This window comes from Rousettus aegyptiacus, unplaced genomic scaffold, assembly GCF_014176215.1.
Source record: "Rousettus aegyptiacus isolate mRouAeg1 unplaced genomic scaffold, mRouAeg1.p scaffold_m13_p_14, whole genome shotgun sequence".
Classification (NCBI taxonomy): domain Eukaryota; kingdom Metazoa; phylum Chordata; class Mammalia; order Chiroptera; family Pteropodidae; genus Rousettus; species Rousettus aegyptiacus.
In genome coordinates, this window is record NW_023416289.1 from 26,205,308 (window position 1) to 26,229,187 (window position 23,880).

Genomic DNA, 23,880 nt, shown 5'->3' on the forward strand with positions numbered 1-23,880 from the left:
CGGCATTCTCTTCAAAGATCCATCATCTCAGGAGATGCTTAATTCCTCCAGACGGCTTTGCTGGCTTCTGTGATCCAAAGCCCCAATGCGCGTATGTTCAAGGATGGCCCTTCCACACTCTGTACTGTGGGAGAGACATTATTTATATTTTGCAGATTCATCCTCTTCGTCCCCTTCCCACGTGCCAGTGACTGTGACTGACAGGGTCCCGTGCTGAGAGTGGGGCCTGTTACTGGGCTTCACTGTGATGGGACTGTCTGCTTCCTCTGCTGGTCCTGGGATTTGTTACTTACCTCTCAGACCTACAGAAAATAAGCTGTCCTCTCTTTGCAATTCCCACTTCTGCTCTGAGAAAGCGGTAGGTGTCATCCACTTGTTAAGCTGGAGCAAAGCCAGCCCATCTTCCCCAAGGGGGTGGGGAGGGTCAGTTGCCATCAGCTCGGGAAGAGTCCTGTCCGTCTCCTCCCTGCACCGAGGGAGGAGAAGTCTGGCGCTTTCTCCAGGAGGCACCTCAGCCCAAGGGCTTGTGAATCTGAAAAGACAAGGTCAGCCTGCACTTGTGCATGAACTGCGGGGTAGCAGGAGACAAACGTGAGCGATGGTGACATGACTGAAAATGGCAGAAAACGAAGCTCCGAGTCAGGTTAATTGAGGGCCTTTCCTTTGGAGCAATTCCGCCACGAGTAACATGTAAGGAAACAGATTTGCTTCTTATTCCTGGGCTCTTTTTATTTCTCTAGCTGATTTTGCCACACAGCGTGTGGCTGTTTCATATTCTTCATTTTGTGACCATGTTGAGGCCAGACTCAATGCCAGAGGCCGATGGATACAGGGGAACCATCAGCCATCTGGATTTGTTAAAACACGGAAGTGTCATAGGGACTTTCTGTGAATAATGGGATTGTAGTTGTGTTGCCAGGATATTGTGCAGGAGAGAAAACCACATGAGGAATCTGAAAGTGCTTAGGATATAGCTGACGCTCAGGTAGTCCACGAACATTAGTTAAGCACCTACTATGAGCCAGGCACTGTGATGGGGGCATTTAAAGATGAGTGGATCAACAGATAATATTTAAGTGTGAGTCATATACATATATATATTTTTTTTTTGCCCAGGTATGAGTGGAGTCTTCCTCATTTACTATTTCACTCTAAACAGCCCCTTTGCTACTTGCTTGGTGGCTAATTTCAATCTTCTGCGCTCTCTTCAAAGCTCTCTTTTGTCCATCTCTCTTTCTCAGCAGATGACCTTACCCCCTATTTCCAATTCAAAATAGATCCCACTGGAGGAGGCAGCAGAGCTATGTTCAAGAGAACATGCTAGATCTGGACACTATCAAACACCTTTAAGAGATTCCTATTCACTGACGCAATGCAGCCTAAGAAACTAGACATAGATCAACACAAATATATAAAACAGAACTCCCAGGAGGCCTCTGATCCGAATAGTTCTAATTTTAAGCATTGATTGACAAGAGACGTTAATTGCAAAACTTTCTGGGGTCTGATATCTTCCTTCATCTCACCAATACTCACATCATCATTCTTCCTGGGAGGAGTTTGAACAGCTTACTTTTGGCCTTTGTCCCATCTCTGTTCTCTCTCCACTGAGGAGTCACATTCCAGCTCCCTTATCCGTATGACCTCTTTGAAGTATCAACCTCATTCCCACAAACCTAGCGAGAATGTCTTACATCTTTGGGCAAAAGCCGAGCTAAGACAATAGCTAATTGCCCTCAATTCTAAGACTAAACACAACCTCTTTAAGATCTCTGTTTCTTTTTTTATTTGTGAGCTTATAAGGCTGAAGTGTGTCATCTATTTGGTATTTCATTTGGAGTCAAATAAAATCTATTTGAGGCAGTCTGGGGTTTTCCTCTCAGGGTCTGTGTTATCCATAGCCAGCTGGCGCTACTGGTTCATTTATACTTTTTACCACCTGAAATCTTGAGTGTTGATTTGTGAAATAAAATTGAAATTGCTTACTCTGCCTTAAAGCTTTCTAGGGGCTTAATACCTATTTTTGAAGAAATTTTAATAATGCTCTAGGTTTTAAAGTCAGTAAGAAACCTACAATCAGAATAGTTGTATTTTCCCCAAAATCAAGCATAGGGCTCACCTGTAATAAGAAAATACCATTTGTTGAATGAGCAAATTTTTATGGTAACTAGTAATTGCTGGTCCATAAAAGTTCTCCTCCTTATGTTTCTACTAATGAGTAAAAATGATTTTTGTATTAGTAACACACTAGACTCATCTTAAATGTAAATATTAACCTGTAATTACCCTTGTACAAGATGGACCAAGTTCAAGGTAGTAATAACAAAGCCAGTTTACCATATGTTTCGTACCTGCACAATTTACCTATATAGAGATTGCTCAAAGAAGTTTTGTCAGCAGTCTGAAAACTTTCTCATAAGATTTGTAAAATATATTTTATGGTCAAGATGTTACAGCACCCTCCCAGGACTAATTCGTATCTGGCCAAGAAAAATTGCATTTTCCCATTTACATTCCAAAGTCTGAACTTTTATTTTATAAATGAATTTTCCCTCCAATTCAGAAACCACTGGCTACATTACAAATTTTAATGCTACTATTATAGGACCATAATTTTAAAAACCCAGGGTTCTCCAAGGGCTCCAGCAGCATGCCATCCCTCCACTTTATTAAAATGAATGAACAGATGTACAATTTATTTCTGCCGAGCTATCATCTAAATTCATAAGCTATTTCTCATGTGTCTGAAATCCGCGTTGGTTTCCCATTTTCTTTGCCTTAGAAAAAAAATTACACTCCGTCATTTATCACTCTGGGGACATAAACGAGAAGTCTACTCTCCACTTCATTCACTTTAGACTAATATCCTCGACACAATTTAAATCCCATCTCTTCAAGGCTATTCAACGAGAGCAAGGCAATGGAACAACCCAACGTCCAATTGGAAAACTCTTTGGCCATCTTCATGGAAGATTGACAAGCTGCGTCATGTGAGCTGACACCCTAGATGTAGGGAGATGGGCCTTGCAACAAGCCTTGAATCTGTCGTGATAGACAAGACAGTCTAGGACCATCAAAGTTAAAATTCATTGTTACCAAAATGTATTTTAGCTTCCACCTTCTACAGAACTCTCAGATCCTAATCACTTCCATGTGCTACCTGTTATCTGACTGGCAACCGGAGGCAATTAACAGATTCTTCTTGTGGTAATGGACATTTAGCCAAGCTCTGAAGACTCATGTGTTGATCTCAGATCTGCTTTAAATCCCTGCACTGCCATTTCCCTGGCTGGGTGAGCTTAGACATATTACTTAACTTCTCTGAAAGCTGGTTTATTTATTAGTAATATCAAGATAAATATACTTACCTTGTAATAAGGATTAAATGAAGTAGAGCATCTCAATGTCAAGCCGATAATATATGGCGAGCATATACCCGGCATGTGGCTCCATAAAGAAGCCACCATGATGATTATAGCCACCCAGAGACTCATCCCTACCCTGTAATGTTAGGACTGAGATTTCAGGGCACCCCCTTCCTCAGTCTTGGCATTTGATGGCATGGTTCAAGGGAAAACTAAGGAAGACATTTGTAGCCAGAAAATACAATCAGTAAGGATAAACTGGAAGGATATAGAATGAAGCTTTCAGCTTCTCTGACAGCACTCTGCTCCCTGAAGATTCTGTCTCTGAGATTCTGACACATCTGAGCAGTAACACTTGCTAGGTTGGCATGGAAATCTGCCCTGCATCTGGAAAGTGCATCTTGCATTTAGGGCCTTAATAAGATTTTGAGTGTTTTTTTTTTCCCTTTCCCTGGCCCTGTTGCTTAGAGAAAAGTATCATGTAAAATTCATTTGCATGAGCTCTATGACTATCCTGTAATTTTAAACATGGCTTATCTTTTTCTCATGTGACATTTTGGTAGGGGAAGGTAGGCTCTCCTAGTGTCTGGAAGACTGGCATAAAAATGATGGACTTCTTTCATTTAGCAGAGATGTAGCTTCATATGGACAGTGTCAACAGGGCAAGTTCCCCAAAGAGCAGTAACACTTTGGGAGGGAAGGAAAGAGGAAAGTCACGTCAAGATGGGCAGGCGAGAGGGCTTCTCAGGAGCCATTGGAATGCTGTTTGTCAGCATTTGCACAATAAAATATTGTTGAGGGGAACCAGCCATGGTGACCCCGAACAGCTCCTGGCAGAGTTCTATTTGTGTACATTGTCAACAGCCCCTGATTAAAACAGCCGTGTCACCACCACTGAGTTTGTAGGCCGTTGTGGGATATGGGGCCCCAGGCAAGTCCATCATCTCCGCTTGACCAAACCATGTGTCAAGGTCATGGATCCGAGACCTCTGAAAAAGATTTAAAAGTATCACTCACCAGCTGGGCTAAGTAATATGGTAAGCTGTCCATACGACGAGGCTGCTTTGGGGCTTTGAATGTCCAGCAAATCCAGCAGCAAATGCTGCTGACAAGAATGTGACACTTGGAATGTACAGGATTCTTAAAAATTGTGAACCCAATTATTTTGACCCAGGGAGCCTCAGAGGATAGAATATAAGGAGGAGACAAGGAAGGGGAAGGGCTTAAATGCCCGGTTTCCAGCTATCTCTCTGTGCACACTGTGGGTCGGTCTAGAAGGAACTGCTTTTATTACCTCACAATCCCAGTTCTGTTTCTGAGTTCTTTTAGTCACAAGGCAGGGTGGGGTGCTATGTGGATATATATGGTCTGGGTATCAAATGACTCTTAGCTTCAGTCCTATCTCCATCGTTCCCCAGCTCTTGGATATGACACGAGTTTCTTAATTCTTCCGACCTCAGTCTTCTTACCTGTAAAATGGGGGGGGGGGGGGTTGGTGACAGTGGTCAGTGTGCACAGTCCTTTCTGTGCATTATTGCATTTAATTCTCATGATCTCTTCATGAGATAGGTTCTCCTGGTCTCTCCAGTTCACAGATCAGGAAGCTGAGGGTTAGGGAAGTTATGTCATGTGTTCAGGTTATATAGCTGGTTTATCGTGGACAAATTAGAAATTATCCTCAAGGTCAGTCATGGATGGTGACATTTTGTCACCCTTGAACCAACGTTACTGAGACTAATTAAGAGATGTTCCATCACTCAGGTGAATAAAGGCTCCACCAGAGTTAATTTCATTGCCTCAGAACCCCAGAATTGTCCCATTGTGTATGTTGGTTCAGGGTGTTGAAAAATCTTTTCTAATTGAATCGTATTTTTACTGTCGAGTTGTGAAAGTTTGGGTTCTCTCTTCTGCGCCATGGCTCTATACGTCTCTCACTCCACCACAGCACACCGTCTTGATTACTGTAGCTAAATAGTGAGGCTTCACATCAAGTACTGTGATTCCTCCCACTTTACTCTTCTTTTGTCGAAGTACTTTAGAAAGCAACTTAATTTCAAGTACACTTTACATTCAAGGGCATTTTATTTCCTCCAAAATTATTTTTTTCTGATTAAAACATAATTCATTTCCATTGGGAAAAAGATTGAAATGTCATATAAGGATATAAGACAAAAAGTCGCCAGCTCTCTCCACCCACCTGAGAGAGAACCACTGTAACGTTTCCGTTTAACTCGTCCAGGTATCTTTTCCCTTTCCATTTAGGAAGTCCTGCTTTAAATTTACAAAGATGGGATCACATTATTCATACTATGTTGCAGTCTTATCAGGGTGTATATCTTTGTCTTCATTTGTAAAATGGGAGAAATAACGCTCCTTACTTCCTCAGGCTGTGGTGAGGATCACAAGGTGTAATGCGTGCAGGGAGTTTCACCCAATATGGGAAGTGATAATTACTCAGTAAAACATAGGCCGTTGCCATTGCTTTTATTTTTACCCCTTTTGCTTTTGTTGCCTGCTTTGGGTGATCTCGGTCCTTCTTATTGGCAGCAAATGACAGTGAAACCCGCCATAAGGTTTAGTAATTCGACACAATTCACAGAAGCCGTCGGGAGGGTGGGTTCCTCCATCTCCCAGGCCAAGGTTCCTTCCATCTGGAATGAGTGACACGTGGGTTTGCATCATCCAATACAAGAGACTTCCCTTCTGATCGGTCATGCCAAACAATTAACTACCTCCCTCATTTTAATGGCTCTGTATTGTGTTCTGTTTCATAGGTGGTCCACAGCTTGACCAATTCCCTATCAATGGAGATGTTGGTGGTTCCTGGTTTTCCTTTTTATAAATATCACAGCAATAATAATGTTCGAATATGTATCTTCATGCACATGTATGAAGGGTTTTCTAGGGTTAAACTCTCACAAGTGAAATGCATGGTTCGAAAGGTGTGAGCATTTTAAATTGCAGTCTATGGCCCTTCTTCTAGTGTGATCAAAGTAACTTTCAATTGCCTTTATCCTCTTCACCCCCTGAACTACACTGGCTTCTGCACCTGCACAGACTCCTAGCCAACACTGGAGGAAAGCCAGCCCCACCACAGATGGGCTCCAACAGATACGCAGAGGACAAGGTTCATGGTCCAGGGAAGCACCTGGCCCTCGGGTGCAGAGCAGAAGTAGAATCCTAGACCTAGGAAAGGACCCCATCTGTATTGGGTACCCCAGAGAAGTGGAATCCCCAGGCCCACACCTTTTGGATGGGGGCTAATGGGCTTGTGCTCTGTGGGCCTGGACCAGAGAAACCTCTAAGAGGAGCTGAGAGAGGTCAAGGTACAAAAGAGCCGGCAGAAGCAGATAGTAAGGACGCCTCACAGCTTGCTGCTCATCTGGGATCCAGGGGCTGATGATCATGGGAAAGGGTCTAGATGTTCTGGGCTCTTCTCTGTTTGGACCCCAACCTACAAGCTCTCACTCTTGAACCTAATTTCATCCCTGAGCTTCCTTTTATGTCCCACTCACCCCTGGGCTCCTCCACCCCTGAGCTACACTTGTAGCAAAAGGGCTACTGCATCAAACCACCTCCCAACCCTCAGGTGGGGCATCCCAGAAACCTCTGCAGGAAGTCCCCTTGGGTGATGGACACTTGCCTTCCCTTGTCCCACAGCATTCCCTGGAGGACCAAGTCTGACCACCAGAAAAGACAGATAGATGCATAGAGCTTGCTAGCCCCTGCAGGTGGCCTGTTGGTAGTGATGCGGTGGGAGCGTGGGGTATACGAGAAGGGGCAGTGGAAACAGGAGGAGAGAGCATCATTTCCTATAAATTCAGTACAAGATTGGTATGCGTGGACAACAGGGATAATAAATAAAGAAGTCAAAAGGAGCCTCCCCCCATCACACGCAAGGAAAAGGGAGGCAAAAAATTGAGTTGAAAATCTTTCGGCCATTACTTAGAAAATTGATAGTGTATCCTTTCCTGTTCTTAAACCACAGCCACATAACCTGGGGGAATGCCGACTTCCTTACTTGTGGGAGAAGGCTTGGTGCTGTGTGGATTGGAACAGTGAAGGGTGAGGGTATGATGCTTTCTCACTGTACCATCTGTGGAAACTGCCAATAGAGGGCAGCACGCAAACTCTAGCCTCAGAGAAAGATGGACGTGAATCCTGTCTCTGCTTCCTAACTCTATCACTCTGGGCGAGCGATTGGACATCTTTATGCCTCAGTTTCCTCACCTGTAAGTTGGAGTCTAAAATAGAATTTACTTCACTAGGTGAGCAAATGGCCCAGTACTTGACATCAAGGCAGTGTGTAAATGTTAGGTTTTATTATTATCATTCCACTAATGATCATTTTGCTGCTATTAGATTGCAGAGCATGGATTTCTTCAGAAAACAGGCATGTTTAAACCCTACTATGAGTTTGCTCAATTCTGCCAACTCCCCATCCTACAGCCTGTTCCAGCAACTTCGGGGCCACGAAACCCCCTCTGGTAGCCTCTTTTCTAGCTGTTTCTTATATCAGAAGGCCACACCCACCTGTCACCTCTACCTACTAATAAGCCCTAGAACTCACTGTCCCTTGGGCATCATTTTCTTTTCTTTCCGGGAGCTCTATACCACACTGCTGTGACTTCAGGCCTCCTCTCTTCCTTGAAGCTTAAATTACACTAACCTCCCACCCACACCCTAACTGTAGAAAGTGTAAGGTTGCACCTGTGAGAGAAGGACGCTTACCTTGTTTATGAAGCTTTCATCCTCTTTCACTTGTTCTACCATAGCAATGACACTAGCTATTGATTCACTTTGAAAACACTCCCTTCCTGCAAAAGGTGCACGTGTGCACATGCACATGTGTGAGCATGTGTATGCACCTCTGCGTGCATGTGTGCGTGTGCGTGTGTTGTTACTTATGAGCTTCCTTGAAACCCAATAGTCAAGGGACTCTGTTTTTATTCAGAAGTTGCTATTCTTGACTAAGTAATGGATTTTTCCGTGCTCATGGATGTCTAGAATGTGTATCCCTAGGAATAGCCCATCTCTTCCTCCTCAGTACTCATAACAACTGTGACATGTGAATAGGTGTTGTCCAGAGTGGTGGACATTTGCAAAGTGCTATTTCTGATGTGTGTCTGTGGGGAGCCCTACAGCCAAATACAAAGAGATTCGGTTCAGCTGTCCCCTTGGCCGGTCAGCCCCACCTGGGCCCAGAAAGTTAACAGCCACCATCCCTGTTACGGTCCCTATTACAATTCCCTTGCTGCAGGCAGGCCCCCTGAGATGAATCATAAACACGAACTTCACATAAAGTAACTAGAGGCTAGGGACCACACATATTGGTTGATTCCTTGGTTCACAACCTCAAATATTCCCTCGAAGAGTGCTTTGGATTCAGGATTTTGTAAAGCCAACAGAAAGAAGAGTTAAAGAGAACCAAGTCCACACCTTAGAAGGACCTGTACAGGGTTAATGAAACACATGAAACTCATCATGCAGACATTTAGCTTATAAAAGTCGGTCTGTGTATTCTTAAAGTCACATGTGGATTTTTCATGCAAGGTGGCCCCTAAGAGCAGAACAGCCCTTCCAGCGCCAGGAGAGACCTTCCCTATGGACTCTTTTGGAGACTTTTAAGGGTCACTTTGATTATACACAATTTTGCCTAATGAACCAATTTTAGAAACTGTAGCAAAAAGATTGGACTTCATGGTGGTTAATGTGGAGGCAATGCCTAGGAGCTGCCAGCATCTTTCTGGAAGGTATCAGTGGTCACTGTTGCCCCTTCTTCTCCCAGGGGCCCAGGAGTTAGTCCTTGAATCCTCAGTTTCTCCATCTGCAGTTCCTGAACATGGTTAGACTAGAGCAGCGGTGGTCTGCAACCTTTTTGGCACCGGGGACTGGTGCTCCTGTGAGAATCTAATGCCTGATGATCTGAGGTGGAGCTGAGGCGGTGATGCTGGTGCTGGGGAGCGGCTGCAAATACACATGGAGCTTTGCTCGCTCCCCAGACTGCTCACTTCCTGCTGTGTGGCCTGGTTCCTAACAGGCCGCAGACCCATACCGTCTCATGCCCGGGGATTGGGGGCCCCTGGACTAGAAGCTGCAACCACTGGGTTTCCATTGATATAGTAATTTCCAATCTTTGGTCCTGAGAATGCCCAAAGTGCTGGAACACAGCTCCTGATTTGCCCAGATTTTCTTATTTAAGAAAAAGCAAAATCAAGCCTTCATACCGCCCATTATCTATCTATCTATCTATCTATCTATCTACCTACCTACCTATCTCCCTACTTACCTACCTATCTATCATCTATCTATTTAATTGCTCTCTCTCTTTCTCTCCACATTTCTCTCCTGTTTCTATCATTTGTTGTCTTATTTCTCTCTCATCTTTCTTTCCCTCTCTTGTCTATTTCTCTCTCTTTCCTTTCTCTGACGTGGTTTGCATATGCGTCTGCCTGTCTCTGCCCCCCCACCCCCAGCCAGCTCTCTCTCTGTGTACCCATCTCAGTGTGTGTGTCTCTCTCCCCCTCTTTCCCCCTCAGCTTCTCTCAGTCTCTGTCATGCAACCTGGCAATTCACACTGTCCCACACTGTCACTAGGAAAGGAAAAATCTAAAAAGGATTTCACTGGTTTACTTAAAATTCCTTAACTCTGTGAGAGTTCCTGTTTTTCCGTTTTCAAATTACAGCCTCTTTACCCGGCTCGCTGCCGGTCCTTCCCTCCCGCAGGTGTAGCAGCCCAGGTTAAAGCAGCCACATACTGTCTTGCCTGTTATGCGTGGGTTTCACAAAAAGCCTCCTTGGCACCTGTTCAACAGACTGGATAAAGATTCTTGAACAGTATGTTTTCCCCTGTAATTACATCTCAACAATGACCAATTATATTGTTCCTTGATTGCAAATAAATTTACAATGATTATTTTTATGTTCCCTAACCCTCATAGCAACTTTCGGTATATTTAATACTCTTTAATCACACAATGGGAGGTGAGGAAATACAGGCCCCTCTCGTGAAGGGGATAAGGGAGCGGTAGAGTTGAGGGTCGCTTTTACTTTGTTGTGCATGTTTTATTTTTTTTTAATTGGACTGTTTTCAACATGTTTATAGACTTGAAGGCAGGGAGAAATTGACAGGCAGGCGGGGAAACAGAATAGGAGTTGAGGAAAGGAGGGGATGGGACCCAGGGAGTGGACTTCGCGTTGAGAAGGAGGGAGCCAGCTTCCTCTGGCCCAATGACAGGCAAGACCAAGAAAATGGTAAAGCAGGTTTTAAGCTTGGGGTGCTGGATGCATTTCTGGTCTCTCTGCCCCTCAGGGCCAGGCGGCGAGGTCAGCACTGAGAGTCAGAAGGGGCCAAGAACCGCTTCCTAAAACTTGACGCAACACCAAACCAACTGAGATCCAATCCGAAGGTTTAGGGTGCAGGCCCAGCTGCTGCATTTTTGACGACTCACAGCCAGTACCTGCACTGCGGACCCCAACACCGCTCTTCAAGTAGCGAGAGGCTAGAGAACCGGGAGGGGAAAAGAGACTGTTGACAATGATTCTTCACTGCCGAATTAACTTGAGTCCAAACACAGTTCTAACTGGACCAAGTGGAAAACGCCCCCTTCGGATTTTCTGAGGCCCATTGAGAAAGCTGTCCCCTGCCTCCTTGGAGGGACAGTACCACTAGATCCCTGCTCAGACCCGGGTCTCTTTGTTGCATCTGAGTCCACTAGGCAGACACAGGCACGAAATGTGTTTATTGAAAAATGAGATGTGAGCAAGTGTGAGAAAGAATGGGAAGTAAGAAAAACTACCTTTCTGTTTTTATAAAAGGAATTATCAGTTGCTAATTCAAAAATTGTAGAGTAATGAAAACCACATCAATAATTTTCATAATAATTATAGTTTTTCATTTTACCCTTGAATGTCTTTTTGGCAACGTCTGATTCAATTACTCCAGAAAAATGTTATTATGCTATTTCAGTGTTTTCCTATGAGACTTGAGTATAGGACCAACTTACTGATAAATCTTGTCCTGGGAGAGTTTGTGGGCTGCTATTTACAGGCAGATACACGCAGGGAGCCCCTGACCTGGTTTAGTTAGATTAGTTATTCTCACCCAGGGAGGATTACACATACACACACACACACACACACACACACACACACACACACACTCCCCACTGGGACATCTGGCAATGTCTGGACACGTTTTTGATTGTTACAACTTGGATTGTGCTGCTGGCATCTAGTGGGTAGAGTCCAGGAATGCTTTTTAGCATCTTACAGTGCGCAGGGCCACCCCCTACCCAACAAACCATTGTCCAACCCAAAATGTCAATAGTGTTGAGGTTGAGAAACCCTGAGTTAGATTTAAAATGTAATCGGGAAATAAAAAGCGTTGGCGAGGACACTTCTGACTATAAGTGACATCGACTTGAAGCAGTTTAGAAAACAAGGTAATTTTATATCGGCAGAAATATTATCTAGGGAGAGACGAGGCTACTATAACAGACCCCAAAAAGAGTAAAGTTTATTTCTTTGGCCATGTCCCTTATAATGATATACATTGTAACAAAGTTCATTTCTTCACTTTGTGTGCATTGTAATATGTTCATATATTGCTAATGTGTCAGATGTTCATCAAAGCATTTATAAATATTCTCACTTAATCACCATTCTGGTCCTATGAGGGTAGGTACTATTATTCTCATTTTGCAGGTGAGAAAATCGAGAACAGAAAGCTTAAGCGACTGGCCCGTGGTCATACAGGCAATATGTGATAGAGCTTGATGTGGCGATAAACATGAGTAACCGTCCCTTGTTTGTCTTTCTCAATGTGAAAACCTGCCATTGGGACACCTCTCTCCCCACACAGACTTCCATTATCTTACTGGACCCAGGGATCGAGCCCAAATACTACAGAAAAAAATGTTCCAAATTCCCCTCTCTCATTGGGTCTGATTTCCAAGGGAATGAGTCTCATCTATCTCATCTCACTGTGGGACTTGGATGTTCTCAGAAACTCCATAAGCCACCTCTGGAAAGAAATATGTGGATGTGCTTATGGGAATTACAGTTTTGTGCCAATTGGGTCTGTTTGAAACAGGAATCAATGGTACAGATACAGATGACGGATTTAGAGCAGTTTCTTCTGACTAAGACATTTGGGATTTAAATATAATTTAGATGCTCTAAGTCAATTCCATGTATGAATTTGTACAAATCCCTTGTAATGAAAGCAGAAGGTTTCTCTTGTCCTTATTTGTACCGGGATGTTAGCATCAGGGGCCTAACCAAGTGTGTCGATTTCCCTACAGCTCAGGAGATAAAAGATGTACTTTTTCTAGTTAGAAAGGAGGACTGTTTGTTACTCCCAGGGCTCCAGGGGGTCTGTCTCATTTCCACATTAACCTGAGCAATACCCCCTTGCAAATTGGGTAAAAGGAGGCTGCTGGAAGTAGGTTAGTCACGGGCTTCAAAAGAGATAAAGCTCTCAGAGCTCCCCCTCCTTCCAGACCCCTCACACCATTCACAAAGGGCAGCCTCACTCTCAAATATTGCCTTTCCTCATGTGGGAGCCAGAAGGCAGTTGGTTCTAGGAAGCTGGCGAACAGCACACAGCCATATGTGTTTGAAGGGCGCAGCACCAGAGCTCCATGCACGTTGATAAGTGACTTAAATCCATGTCACCTCAAGCACAGAGTCACCCACCATATGACCCCTAATTCCCCTCCTAGGTATCTACCCAAGAGAATGAAAATGTAAGTCCATACAAAAACTTATACATGAATGTTCATAGCAGCATTATTCACAATATCTAAACAGTGGTAACAACCCACACGTTGATCAGTGGATGAATGGATCAGTAAAGGGCGGTCTATCATACAATGAGATGTTATTCAGCCACAAAAAGGAACAAAGTACTGACACATACTATAGCATGGATAAGCTTTGAAAACTCTATGCTAAGTGAAAGAAGCCAGACACAAAAGAACACATATCGTATGATTCCATTCGTATGAAATATCCAGAACAGTAAATCCATAGAGATAGAAGCTAGATTAGTGGTTGCCAGGGACTGGGAGGGGCAGAGAAATGGATACTTAATGGGTATAGGATTTATTTTTCAAGATGATGGAAAAGATGGCCTCCAAGAACTAGCGCTGTGGTTTCCTGGCAGTTGTAGTCCATGGGCCTGCTTAGCAACTCTGTGAACTCCTTGAGCACGGGTTCTCAAGGTCCCCCACCAGTGGCTTTCTCTGGCATTCCCACCCCCGGGCCTTCACCTGTTAGGACCCAACACAAGCTAGAAGGGATCACAAAGATCCTTTAATGTTTCGTCAGAGCACTAGGAGGGGACATTAGTCGTCATCTCAAACAGTTGTTCTCGGCCCTGGCTGTTTGTTAGACTCATTTAGGGGAGTTTGTAGAATTACAAATGCCTGGCCCCATTCTAAATGTGGGACCCCAGATCATCAGTAGGTTTTGAAGGTTTTCAAGTGATTGTAATGTGTAGTCAGCTTTAATAACTTCTGCTCTAGCTTGATACCCTACATCTCAGATAAATGACTGGGACTCCGAGAAGTTACAGAATTTACCAGAAATTTACCCATGAGTTTGAGATAGATCAAAACTTGCTCCATTTTATTCAATTTCCTTTTCTGTATATTTGCAGAATTGCATAAACCAAATTCCAAAGTCTTTAGAGCAGAGCAGAGTACTGTTCTTAAAAAAAAAAAAAAGTCATTCTTCATTCACATTCAAATATTTGTAGTTGAATTCATATCTCTATAGAAAAATCTCTGTGCTTCTCAAAATTAAACTATTTCCAAGTATCTCGTCAGATGTACAAATGTGTTTTGCCTTTTCTTTAATTTTTTTTAAAGACAAAAATTCAACTGAAGAAGAGATGCTAATGTAGGATAAAATAAAGTGTCCATGCCTGGCATTTAGAGGATAAAGAATGTAGGCATATTTACTCCTTGGTTTTTCTTTTTCTCTCACCATCTAATGTAATATTTATTCCATCGGCCCCCTAAGGTAGTGATTTTTGAACTTTTTTTTTAGCAGCAAAACTTTTGTTTACAAGCAGAACCTCAGGCAGGAAATCTAATATACTAAACAGATAAAAATATAATTAACAGATTTCTCAGGCACTTTAAATCTTTATTATTTAGAGGAAAATGATGCATTGGTAAGACTCCTGTACCATCCCTCAAACATTCTTAATTTCCAGGATCAGAGGTTGAGCACCACTGCCCAAGTGCATTATATTCCTGTCAGTCTCTGATGGGCTATGTGTTTTCATTTTGTTTTGTAAAGAAAAACACATGTTCTTTAAGCCTCTCCTTCCTTAAAATGCATCTTTTCAGTTTTGCAAATGTGTATGTCTGTATTTGGCAGATTTGATGAGTTTCGGTAGGCAAGGTTGTGTAGAAAAAGAATACAGTTATTAGAAAGTGGACTGGTGGCCCCCAGAGAGCTAGAACTTGGCCGACATCAAAAGCCGTGTACTCAGCACGTCCTATGTGTCTGCAGCCAATACATGGAAACTCCTCATAGGAAGCTAATTGACACAGAAGAGCATGCACTAAAAGGGAAGGGGACAGTTCATGCCAGAGCAGGCAGCCAATGTTGTTTCACTCTCTTGCCTGTCGGCTCATCCCCCTGCATTTGTAGAGCCAGGAGGATAGGTGACACTTAGTCTTTCCTCATGTCACAATAACAGCCACAGATGCCAACCCTCCAGGCACATAATTCTCCTTCCAGTCCAAGGCTTTCCTGAGTGGAGAGGTCACATGGACGAGGGGGACGTTCGTATCAGCTCTCCTGGATCAAGTACCACGTTGCCGGGGCTGCCAGTACCTTTCAGAAGGTGCTCTTCACACAGGAACATGTTTCTTTGCTATTGAGCTGCTGTCCCTTATTATTGTTGAACTGTTTGCACATTTGTTTTTGTATTTCTTCACCTGTTTAGCAACAATGGGTGGTGTAAAACATTTAACTGGGAAGTTTATTAACTGGAGAAGTTTAATGTCTTTTACTGCAGCTAGTAGGTGATCTCTCTCTCTCTCTCTCTCTCTCTCTCTCTCTCTCTCTCTCTCTCTCTCTTCCCCTCTATCTCCATAAAAAAGACAACATGCAAATACTTTTAGCAAAGCATCTGGCACGAAAGAAAAAAACACAACAATTTTCAGTAGAAGAAATTAATGTTGGTTGGATCAAGAAGCAATTTTCAAGAAGGAACTTTAATTATATTTTCCTAAAAGAGTCTTTTTCTTTTTGAGATACACACTGAAATATTTACAGATGCAATGATATGTCTGGGATTTGCTCCAAATAATACAGAAATGGGAAGATGTGGGTGTGTAAATGAAACACAATGGAGACATGAATTGAAGACCTCTGAAGCTTCATTATTCTGACTGCTTTTTTAAATGCTTGAAACTTTCCATAGAAGGATGTAAAAGAGAAAAATATATATATATGAGAAAACATCTATGGAACCAAATCATTGAGAAAAGGACCACATTTACTAAAGATGGCAGACATCCACCTGAGTCGCTTTCCCCTTAGTTTCAAGGAGTAGAAACCCACTTAAGATGGTGGGAGTGAAGATGAAGTTCTTTGCAGGTACTGAGCATCTTACAGACAAGAAACACAGGACTTGTGGGAATAGGACCAGGACTGGGAAACTAGTCAGAGATCAAGGAGACTTCTTAATCTATCTTTTGTCTTTGAGTGCCCTAAGATCTCTCTTCATAGTTCTTTTTTTTTTTTCAGTATCTCTCTCTCTCTCTCTCTCTCTCTTTTTTTTTTTTTTTTTTTTTTTTTTTTTTTTTTTTTTTTTGCTTCTCTATGCACGTTATACTCATTGGATAATTCATCAGTGTCCAAATGGCAAAAAATCACCACCCCATGTTCAACTACTCAGAAATTTTGGGTTTAAGGACTCTTCACTCTTGGTTATAGCCTCTATTTCTCTGAGTTCAAATTCTTAGAGAAATTGTATGATTTTTCTTAAAGCACCTAATGGATTGGTTACCTGTGAGTCAGGTTCCAACTCTTAGTCCAATCGACTGTGGCCAAGAAAGCTGGGATGACTGATACAAAATGACATTCTAGTAACACTGTTCACCAGCAGCTGGGAGAGGGCATAGCTCCCTCAATGTTTTATAGATAATGCAGACGATCTTTAGAAAAAGAAGACTCTCATCCACCGCTTAAGAATTCTATCATTTCTGCTATTTGAACTGCAATTTGGTTCACTTTCCTTTTTCTCACTGAGGATAGAGAAGATCTGGTCACTGTTCTCACTATGAGACTCTCGGGTGTGTGTACATTGTCACCTACCACCTTCCCTGGGTTTTTATTCTCTAGACAAAATGATCCCAAACTTTGATGTCCACTTATAATGTTCTTACTTTATGAAAGATCTCGTGTTGGGGCATTTTAAGGAATCAGAGACTCAATCTCCACTCTTCAGTAGTACAGTTGGGAGAGGCACGTCCCAGGCTATGAAAGGGCAGGCAAGTCTCTTACCACAGTTACTGGAAGCCCTAGCTCCAGCATCTGATTTATTTCTTCAGTGTGTGAACTGTCTCCCATTGGGTGCTGAGAACTAACACTTCTCATATTCAATGAGAATAAAGCACTTAGAAAATTTTAACCAGATGGAGAAAGAGTAAAAGACGCTCACCAGTGTCTGGGGCCACGATGGTCTGGTGGGTTCCTGAATGTTCTCCTCTCATCTTGGTCCTACAGTCACTTTGAGTCCTAGCTAGGCATGTCCTACCAGGAGATGGCCAGGAAAAGACCCAGTAGGTTTCAGGCATCTGGAGCACTGGCTGATGAGCAGACTGTGGTCCTCAGTGAGGCAACTTCAGAGTCCCTTATGGGGCATTGTTGCTAATCAGTTTTTAGACATTAGGGTTTCTTTAAGATACCGAATGACCTTTATTTAGAACTCTGTACATTAAATTTTATACTTAAATATTATATACATATATATGTTAAGTATACTTTACATATATAATTACATTTTATATTTTACATTTCTTTATATTTTTAAATATTCTATATTACACATAATGTTGTATATAAAGTGCACATATACATTAAGTGTAAGCCAAATTAAAATGTTCTCCTATATTTTCTTCTAAAAGCCTTATTGTTTAACCATTCACATTTTGTGTATGGCGTGAGGTAGGGGTCAAGATTCATTGATTTCTTCACATGGATATCCAGTTGACCCAGCACCCTTTATTGAAATGACCATTAGCTGGAAACTAAATTATGTTCAAATACAAAAGCATCCTTAATTGGCCATAGGTGCAGCCTTGGATGTATGACAATGGAGAAATGATAGAAAACAAATTGTCGAGCTACGTCATAGGTGAATAAAGCATATAAATAAAGGGAATGACTGGGAGCAAATGTGCTGGTCTACAAAGCTGTAAGTCCCTGAGGGCAGAGAGTAGTGTCCCTCTCATTTACTGCCATATTCCCTGAGCCTGGTGGACACCCAGAATGCAATAGATACTTAATGAAAATTTATTAAAATGAGTTCTTGCATCTTTCTATCCTGAAATGAGTCCTGATCATACATAGTAAGAAACCAGATATCTACTACAACTATCCCTTCTAAATGTGAGTGCTATAGGTTAATATCACATGCCTTGGCAATGAAGTGCCCATTGTGAGAGGAAAGATAAGAGCAAGTAAGTATGTGAGTGTTAGGTAAACATACCAACTAAAAAGAGCTTCTTTCATACTAATCCAGAGAAATAAGATACTGTATAAATAACTACATTATAATGTAGACTAATGAGAACAGAAAGGATCACAGGGGTTTGAATCATATTCTCCAGTTCATTTCTAATAATTTCATATGACACAATGAAATTCATCTTCATCATTTCTAACAAACATATGTTTCTTACCCTATGCCAGACATTGTGCCATGGTCCTTAAATGTATTATTTTATTTATATCGATCACAGTTTTTACCCACTGCAAAAGATAAGATTTTTCCAAAAATCTGTATCTTTTATGTAAATATAGACTGTAAAAGTGTTTGCAATTTAAATTTTTAATGATCTACCCCTCATCCTTTTATCCTCACAAATGGAAATTTATGTTTATAAAATTTTCTGGGAACTTATTTTTTAATGTTCCAAAGCCAGGGTCCAGATGACTACATCCCAGATTTTCAAGTTCGATATCAGTTCTCTGTGAAAACTCGAGGCTGACAGCTCATGAACCTAGACTTCCTTCATTCACCAAGCATTCAAGCTTGCATATAGTCAGTACCTTAAAGTCACCCACTGTCACGTCTTCCCCACCTGCAGCTTTCTAGCCTGCTAATCATTATTTTCATCTTCCAGGTTAACTTTAACCTAAAGACCAATTCTTTGCTCTGTGAGGAAAAACATTTATTCTTTGTGGAGGAAGAGCATTCACTCTTAGTGTATAATAAAATGCAAGTCCCCTGGTGTTGGATGACCTTTGTGGCAAGTCCAGGAGGCTCTTCATAAATGTCCATCATGAAGCTCACCCCCACCTGGTCAAAGAAGAATGAAATAACTCAGTTCTGAATTTAGAGGACAAAGCTAATGAGTCTCAGTAGGTCCCAAGCCAATCACCCACACTGATTATGTAAAAACGCGTCTTGCATCTGGCATTTGATTTGCCACACAGTTTAATAGAAAACTTTATCTATTTTTTCCAATTAAAGGAAGTAACGTTACAATCAATATTTTCTCCTTCTCTGGTGTGGTAAATTAATGTCTATCTATTGTTTTTAAATCACAAAGTGAGCAGTGCTATAGAAATATAAAATGGTACTATTTCATTTTAATCTATTTAATTTTCCATTCTTGAATTACATAATGGGGTTAAAACATTGAATAGAATTAATAGAATGAGTATTTAATTAAGCAATAATGAGTTTCTAAATGGATGCTCAAGGAAACTGGCTTTATAGTTTATGCAAGAATCAGATAATGGTCTTAACGAAGACTATAATAATTGTGTCGAATATTTTCTATATTTAAAGTTTTTTTCCAAAGTCTCACAGGAGTAGATTTAAACATAATCTAGTGCCTTAATTAGACTCCCCTTTGCTTCCAAAGTAAATCACAAATGGCTTTCTGTGGCCCACAAAGCCCTGAATAATCTGACTCTATCCTCCTGTGAAGTCTAAGAGGAACAGTTCTCCCCTACCTGCTCTGCGCTCCAACCATCACCACCGACCCTCTGTTCCACAAGTGCACGTGCTCCCTCTGCCACTGGCCTTTGCACTGGCTGTTCCAGATGCCGGGAATGCTCTCTCACTGTCACCTCACTCGCTCCTCCTCTTCTTTCAGTTTTCAGGGAGTTCTTTCCTAATGATCCTCCCCAGACTGGGCCAGGTACCCACCCCTTCTCACCACCCCCTCAAACTATAGGCTCTTCAGGAGCTGTGTTATTTCTTTCCTAGCAGTACACACACACACACACACACACACACACACACACACACACACACTTAATCCTATGTCATTCCTGGCACACAGAAGCCACTCACCAAGTATTTGTTGGTTGGGTAGATGGACAGAAGATGGATGGATGGTTAGATGGATAATGGGTAGATGATGGATAATGGTAGATGATGGTGGAGTGGATGGATGGTAGGTGAATGTGGCTGTGGACATTATTGCTACATGGACATGTTAGGACCACAGTGTACACTTTGAGAATTCCTAGAGCAATACCACATTCTCATTTTATTTGGACTCATTTGCTTGCACACTAAATATGTATTCAGTGGAAGCCCCTTTAGTAGATGCTGCAGACATGAAAAAAACATGAAAAAAAGTATCTTAGGAGAAGCTGCATAGACTTGTCTCACTCAGATGTAGCCTAAATATAAATTTTATAGATTCATTCATTTATTCACTCATCTATCCATCCATCAGACTTTCATGTGTCTTGCACGGTGCTATGTACCGGGGATCAGAACCCAATCATCCATTGGGTGCCATAGGCGCAGTATCTAGGATCCTAAAATCAATTTAAAAACAATTTTGAGGGCCAAAGAAAATTTTAATTTTTCCTCAGATCAGAATAAAAGTGAACTTTTTAGAGCCCATGAAAACATATTATTGTAGGACGGGCCAACGAAGGTAAATGTGCATAAGTTCCACAAAAGTCACAAAGCAGCCCTACTGGAGATGTCCCAGAGAACAAAAGAGGGCAGCCTATCCCTACCCTCTGGAACATTCAGGGATGTGGCAGGATCAGGCATTAGCCAATAAGCCAGTCTCTCTTAGTCTCACTTCTATACAGCTTTATCCCTTCACATTTCCTCTCAGGCCTCACCTTTGATGCCAGGTCCCACTTCCTATATATAAGACCATTCATTCATTCAACAAATATCTACTGAGTCTCTTCTGTGCACCGTGAATCACATGAGAGACTGGGGATAAAGCTGTGAACAAGACAAATGTGCACGGAGCCTCCAGCTTGCTCAAATCACGATCAGTTCTTATGGTGTCTTCATCTTAGCAACGTGACACTCATCTTCTTTGACAAAACAATGTCTCACCTAGGTATTAGATGTAACAGCATTTCTACCTAATGGTTTCCAGCATCCTCTAGTCTTAGCGGTCCCCATGCCTGAGTAATTGTCCACCTGGCATTCTAAAGTACAGGTGTCAGAAGAGCCACAACGACAGGTTATGAGCTGAGGTCAGCTGTGATCGGTAGTGACGGAGAACTAGTCCTCTGGCTCTGGACCACAGCAGGGGGCGAAGGACCGGCATAGGCAATGGAGCTCTTGAGCGGGCTTAAGAAATAGAACTTGTTAAAAGCAGAGATTACTAGAATCCAGGACACTTGGATCTGACCTTTGGTTCACTAAACAATTTTGTTCAAACCTCTTCCTTCCTTCCCTCTCTGTGCCTCTATCTTCATCTGCAATCTGAAAGGATTGGATAACACGTGTGCCACCAGGTCCCGCTCCTGGACACATGGCAGACAATAGTTGGTTCTGAGCCCAGGTGCACTGCAGGCCCCTCGACACTGAGCTCAGGTAGCCTTGTCAATACACAAGGCTGGTTCTTTCATTAACTCCTTGTCATCCTTGAACTTAGACTCAATCATGATTCTCACCCCAAACTGCATGTTAGAATTATGTGACAGGTTACAAAAATATTGGATCCCAGGCCTTACCCCAGACCAACTGAATTGAAATAGGACCATGTTCCTTTTTTTTCTTTTAACAGTTAAAAGAAAAAAAAAAAGTCCCCAAAGAGATTCTAATATACAGACAGGGCTGAGAACCAGTCTAGATTTCCAGCTTAGGAATTCTATGACTTGTGAGAAGAAGGGAAAGGTATGAGATAGGACTTCCTGAAATTAGAATCAGAGGAAACAGGCCAAAATAATTGTCTCCTGGAGCTATATCCATGTGACAGCATCCTACATGCCTCCCCTCACCCCGGCTACTTTCCATCTCAAGTGCATGTTCTCAGAATTTCCTAGCATCCCTCTTACAGAAGGGAAACAACTCACAGGTTTGCTGAGGTGTGATAGACAAATTAGTTCCCGTCCCCTCTCCACCCTCTGAGGCATCAAGATTAAGGCTTAAGATTAATGATTTGCAAGTCAATTAATCAGCCACTGCTTTTGAAACCTCATTTCTCAAATTATTTCTCTTTGAACACAAGGGCTTTTTAGCATCGTCTTACTGTCTCTAGATTCACTTTCTCATTAATTGAAATTCCGAGATATTTCTTCTTCTTGTCAGCTTATTGGTATTATTTGTTTGTAAAATATTTGCAAATGGATTACTATTCACCTGTACTGTGTCAGGGGTAAGCACCAAAACAATACTTTATGCTTCCAGCTCAAAGGAATGTGCTAATGATAGCTTGTAAAATTCTCTATCTATGAGAAAGCCGATTTTTCATTTATTGATTTATTTTCACCACACCTACTTACAACAAGTATTTGAGATGTATTACAGTAAAAACACGGGTACAACAAGGCTCCAAACAATTGATTTATATGTTTTTTTAGAAAATGGTTTTTAAAGTCATACTAGTTATGGGCAAAGGGTGGGAAGAATGAAATTGGCTTTCTTTATTGGAGAATATGGTGCAATTGAGCAGAGACTCTGGCGTCAAACACAGGCTTCCAATTCCAGTCCCTTTGCTGATGAGCCACGGTGCTCCGGTTATCTGGTTCTCCGTCATTTGAGGTATAAAGGTTGTAAGAACATGTGCAAGCAAAAATGTATAAAGGCTCAAACTCAATAAAAGTTTGCTTCTCATGTATCAGCAGTTCAAGCGGTGTTCCCAGTCACCAGGCTGCTCTCCTCCATGTGGTAACTCAGGGACCCAAGCTCCTTCCCTCTGCCTCCCTCACCTGGGGTCTTGTGGTTGTCTGCATTCAGGCAGACAGGAGAAGGGTGCAAAGAAGAGGCATTGCTGTTCTCCAATTATTATTTATTACTGAATGAGACGATATGGGTAATGTACTCAATACCAAGCATGGGGTTAAGAATCCTATAAATGGTCTTTGTCATGTGTTTTCAAAATAATAACAGTAGCCATCTGCTTTGTTTGCAGTTTCAAGCCACAGTCGAGGAAGGAGCTGTGGGAGTTATTGTCAACTTGACAGTCGAAGACAAGGACGACCCTACCACAGGCGCGTGGAGGGCTGCCTACACCATCATCAATGGAAACCCAGGGCAGAGCTTCGAAATCCACACCAACCCTCAAACCAACGAGGGGATGCTGTCTGTCGTCAAGGTAAGGATGCTTCCGACTGCCCCTCCCCTGCACATGAGCCCTGAGAGCCCATGACGAGGCTCATGGCCTCGCTGCATGGGGCAGTCGCGGGATAAGTCAGCCTTAGCCTCTCCCTCCTGGACTTAAAAAAGAAAACTCTCACAGCTTTATCCCTACAGCATAAGACCAACCTGTTTGAAAAACTTATGTGTAACTTTAAAAAGCCAAACTTAACTTTTAAGTGAGATTCTCTGTATGTTCGATAACGAATTATCAAAGAAATGTAAAAATGGGATATGTGAAGGTTTTTTAAAAAATCTATACTCAAATGGGTATTATTACATTTCTCCTTAATCTCTCTTAGCACAGTCTCAGTTATTCTCTTAAAAACAGGAGATAATTACATCCGTTGGCTAATTCTTGGTGTGAAACCTCCTGTGAGCCTTGCTGCCCGGCTCGCTGACCCTCTCCAGCGGCAGGTGGAATGCGGAGGAAATGTGATAATGAATGTGGAGCCCTCGGGCAAGGGCCCTGCAAGGGCTCTAGAAACGCTGGGGGGGAGGGCGGTGGCCGGGAACGTGTGATGCCGGTGGTCTCGGTGTCCAATTCTCACACACTTCCGCTCTCGCTGAGAGGTTCTAGGGAGAAGTTCTGCAAGACCAGCACATTTACTGGAACCGTTTCCTTCTTGGTGGGTGAAGCCATTTGCCTCAAAAGCAAGGCATCATTGTATTTATAGTAATTGTAGCTAT

At 42.3% G+C, this 23,880-nt stretch overlaps 1 protein-coding gene across 3 annotated transcripts in view; it reads left to right on the top strand.

The window, feature by feature from the left end:
• The window catches only part of CDH13 (cadherin 13), a 1,315,977-nt gene that overhangs the window by 1,204,860 nt on the left and 87,237 nt on the right, over positions 1 to 23,880 (top strand). For all 3 annotated transcript variants that reach the window (XM_016165971.2, XM_016165972.2, XM_016165970.2), the window contains one exon: positions 22,967 to 23,149. In XM_016165971.2, coding sequence (XP_016021457.2) covers positions 22,967 to 23,149 — 183 coding nt within the window. The remainder of the gene's footprint in view (positions 1 to 22,966; positions 23,150 to 23,880) is intronic.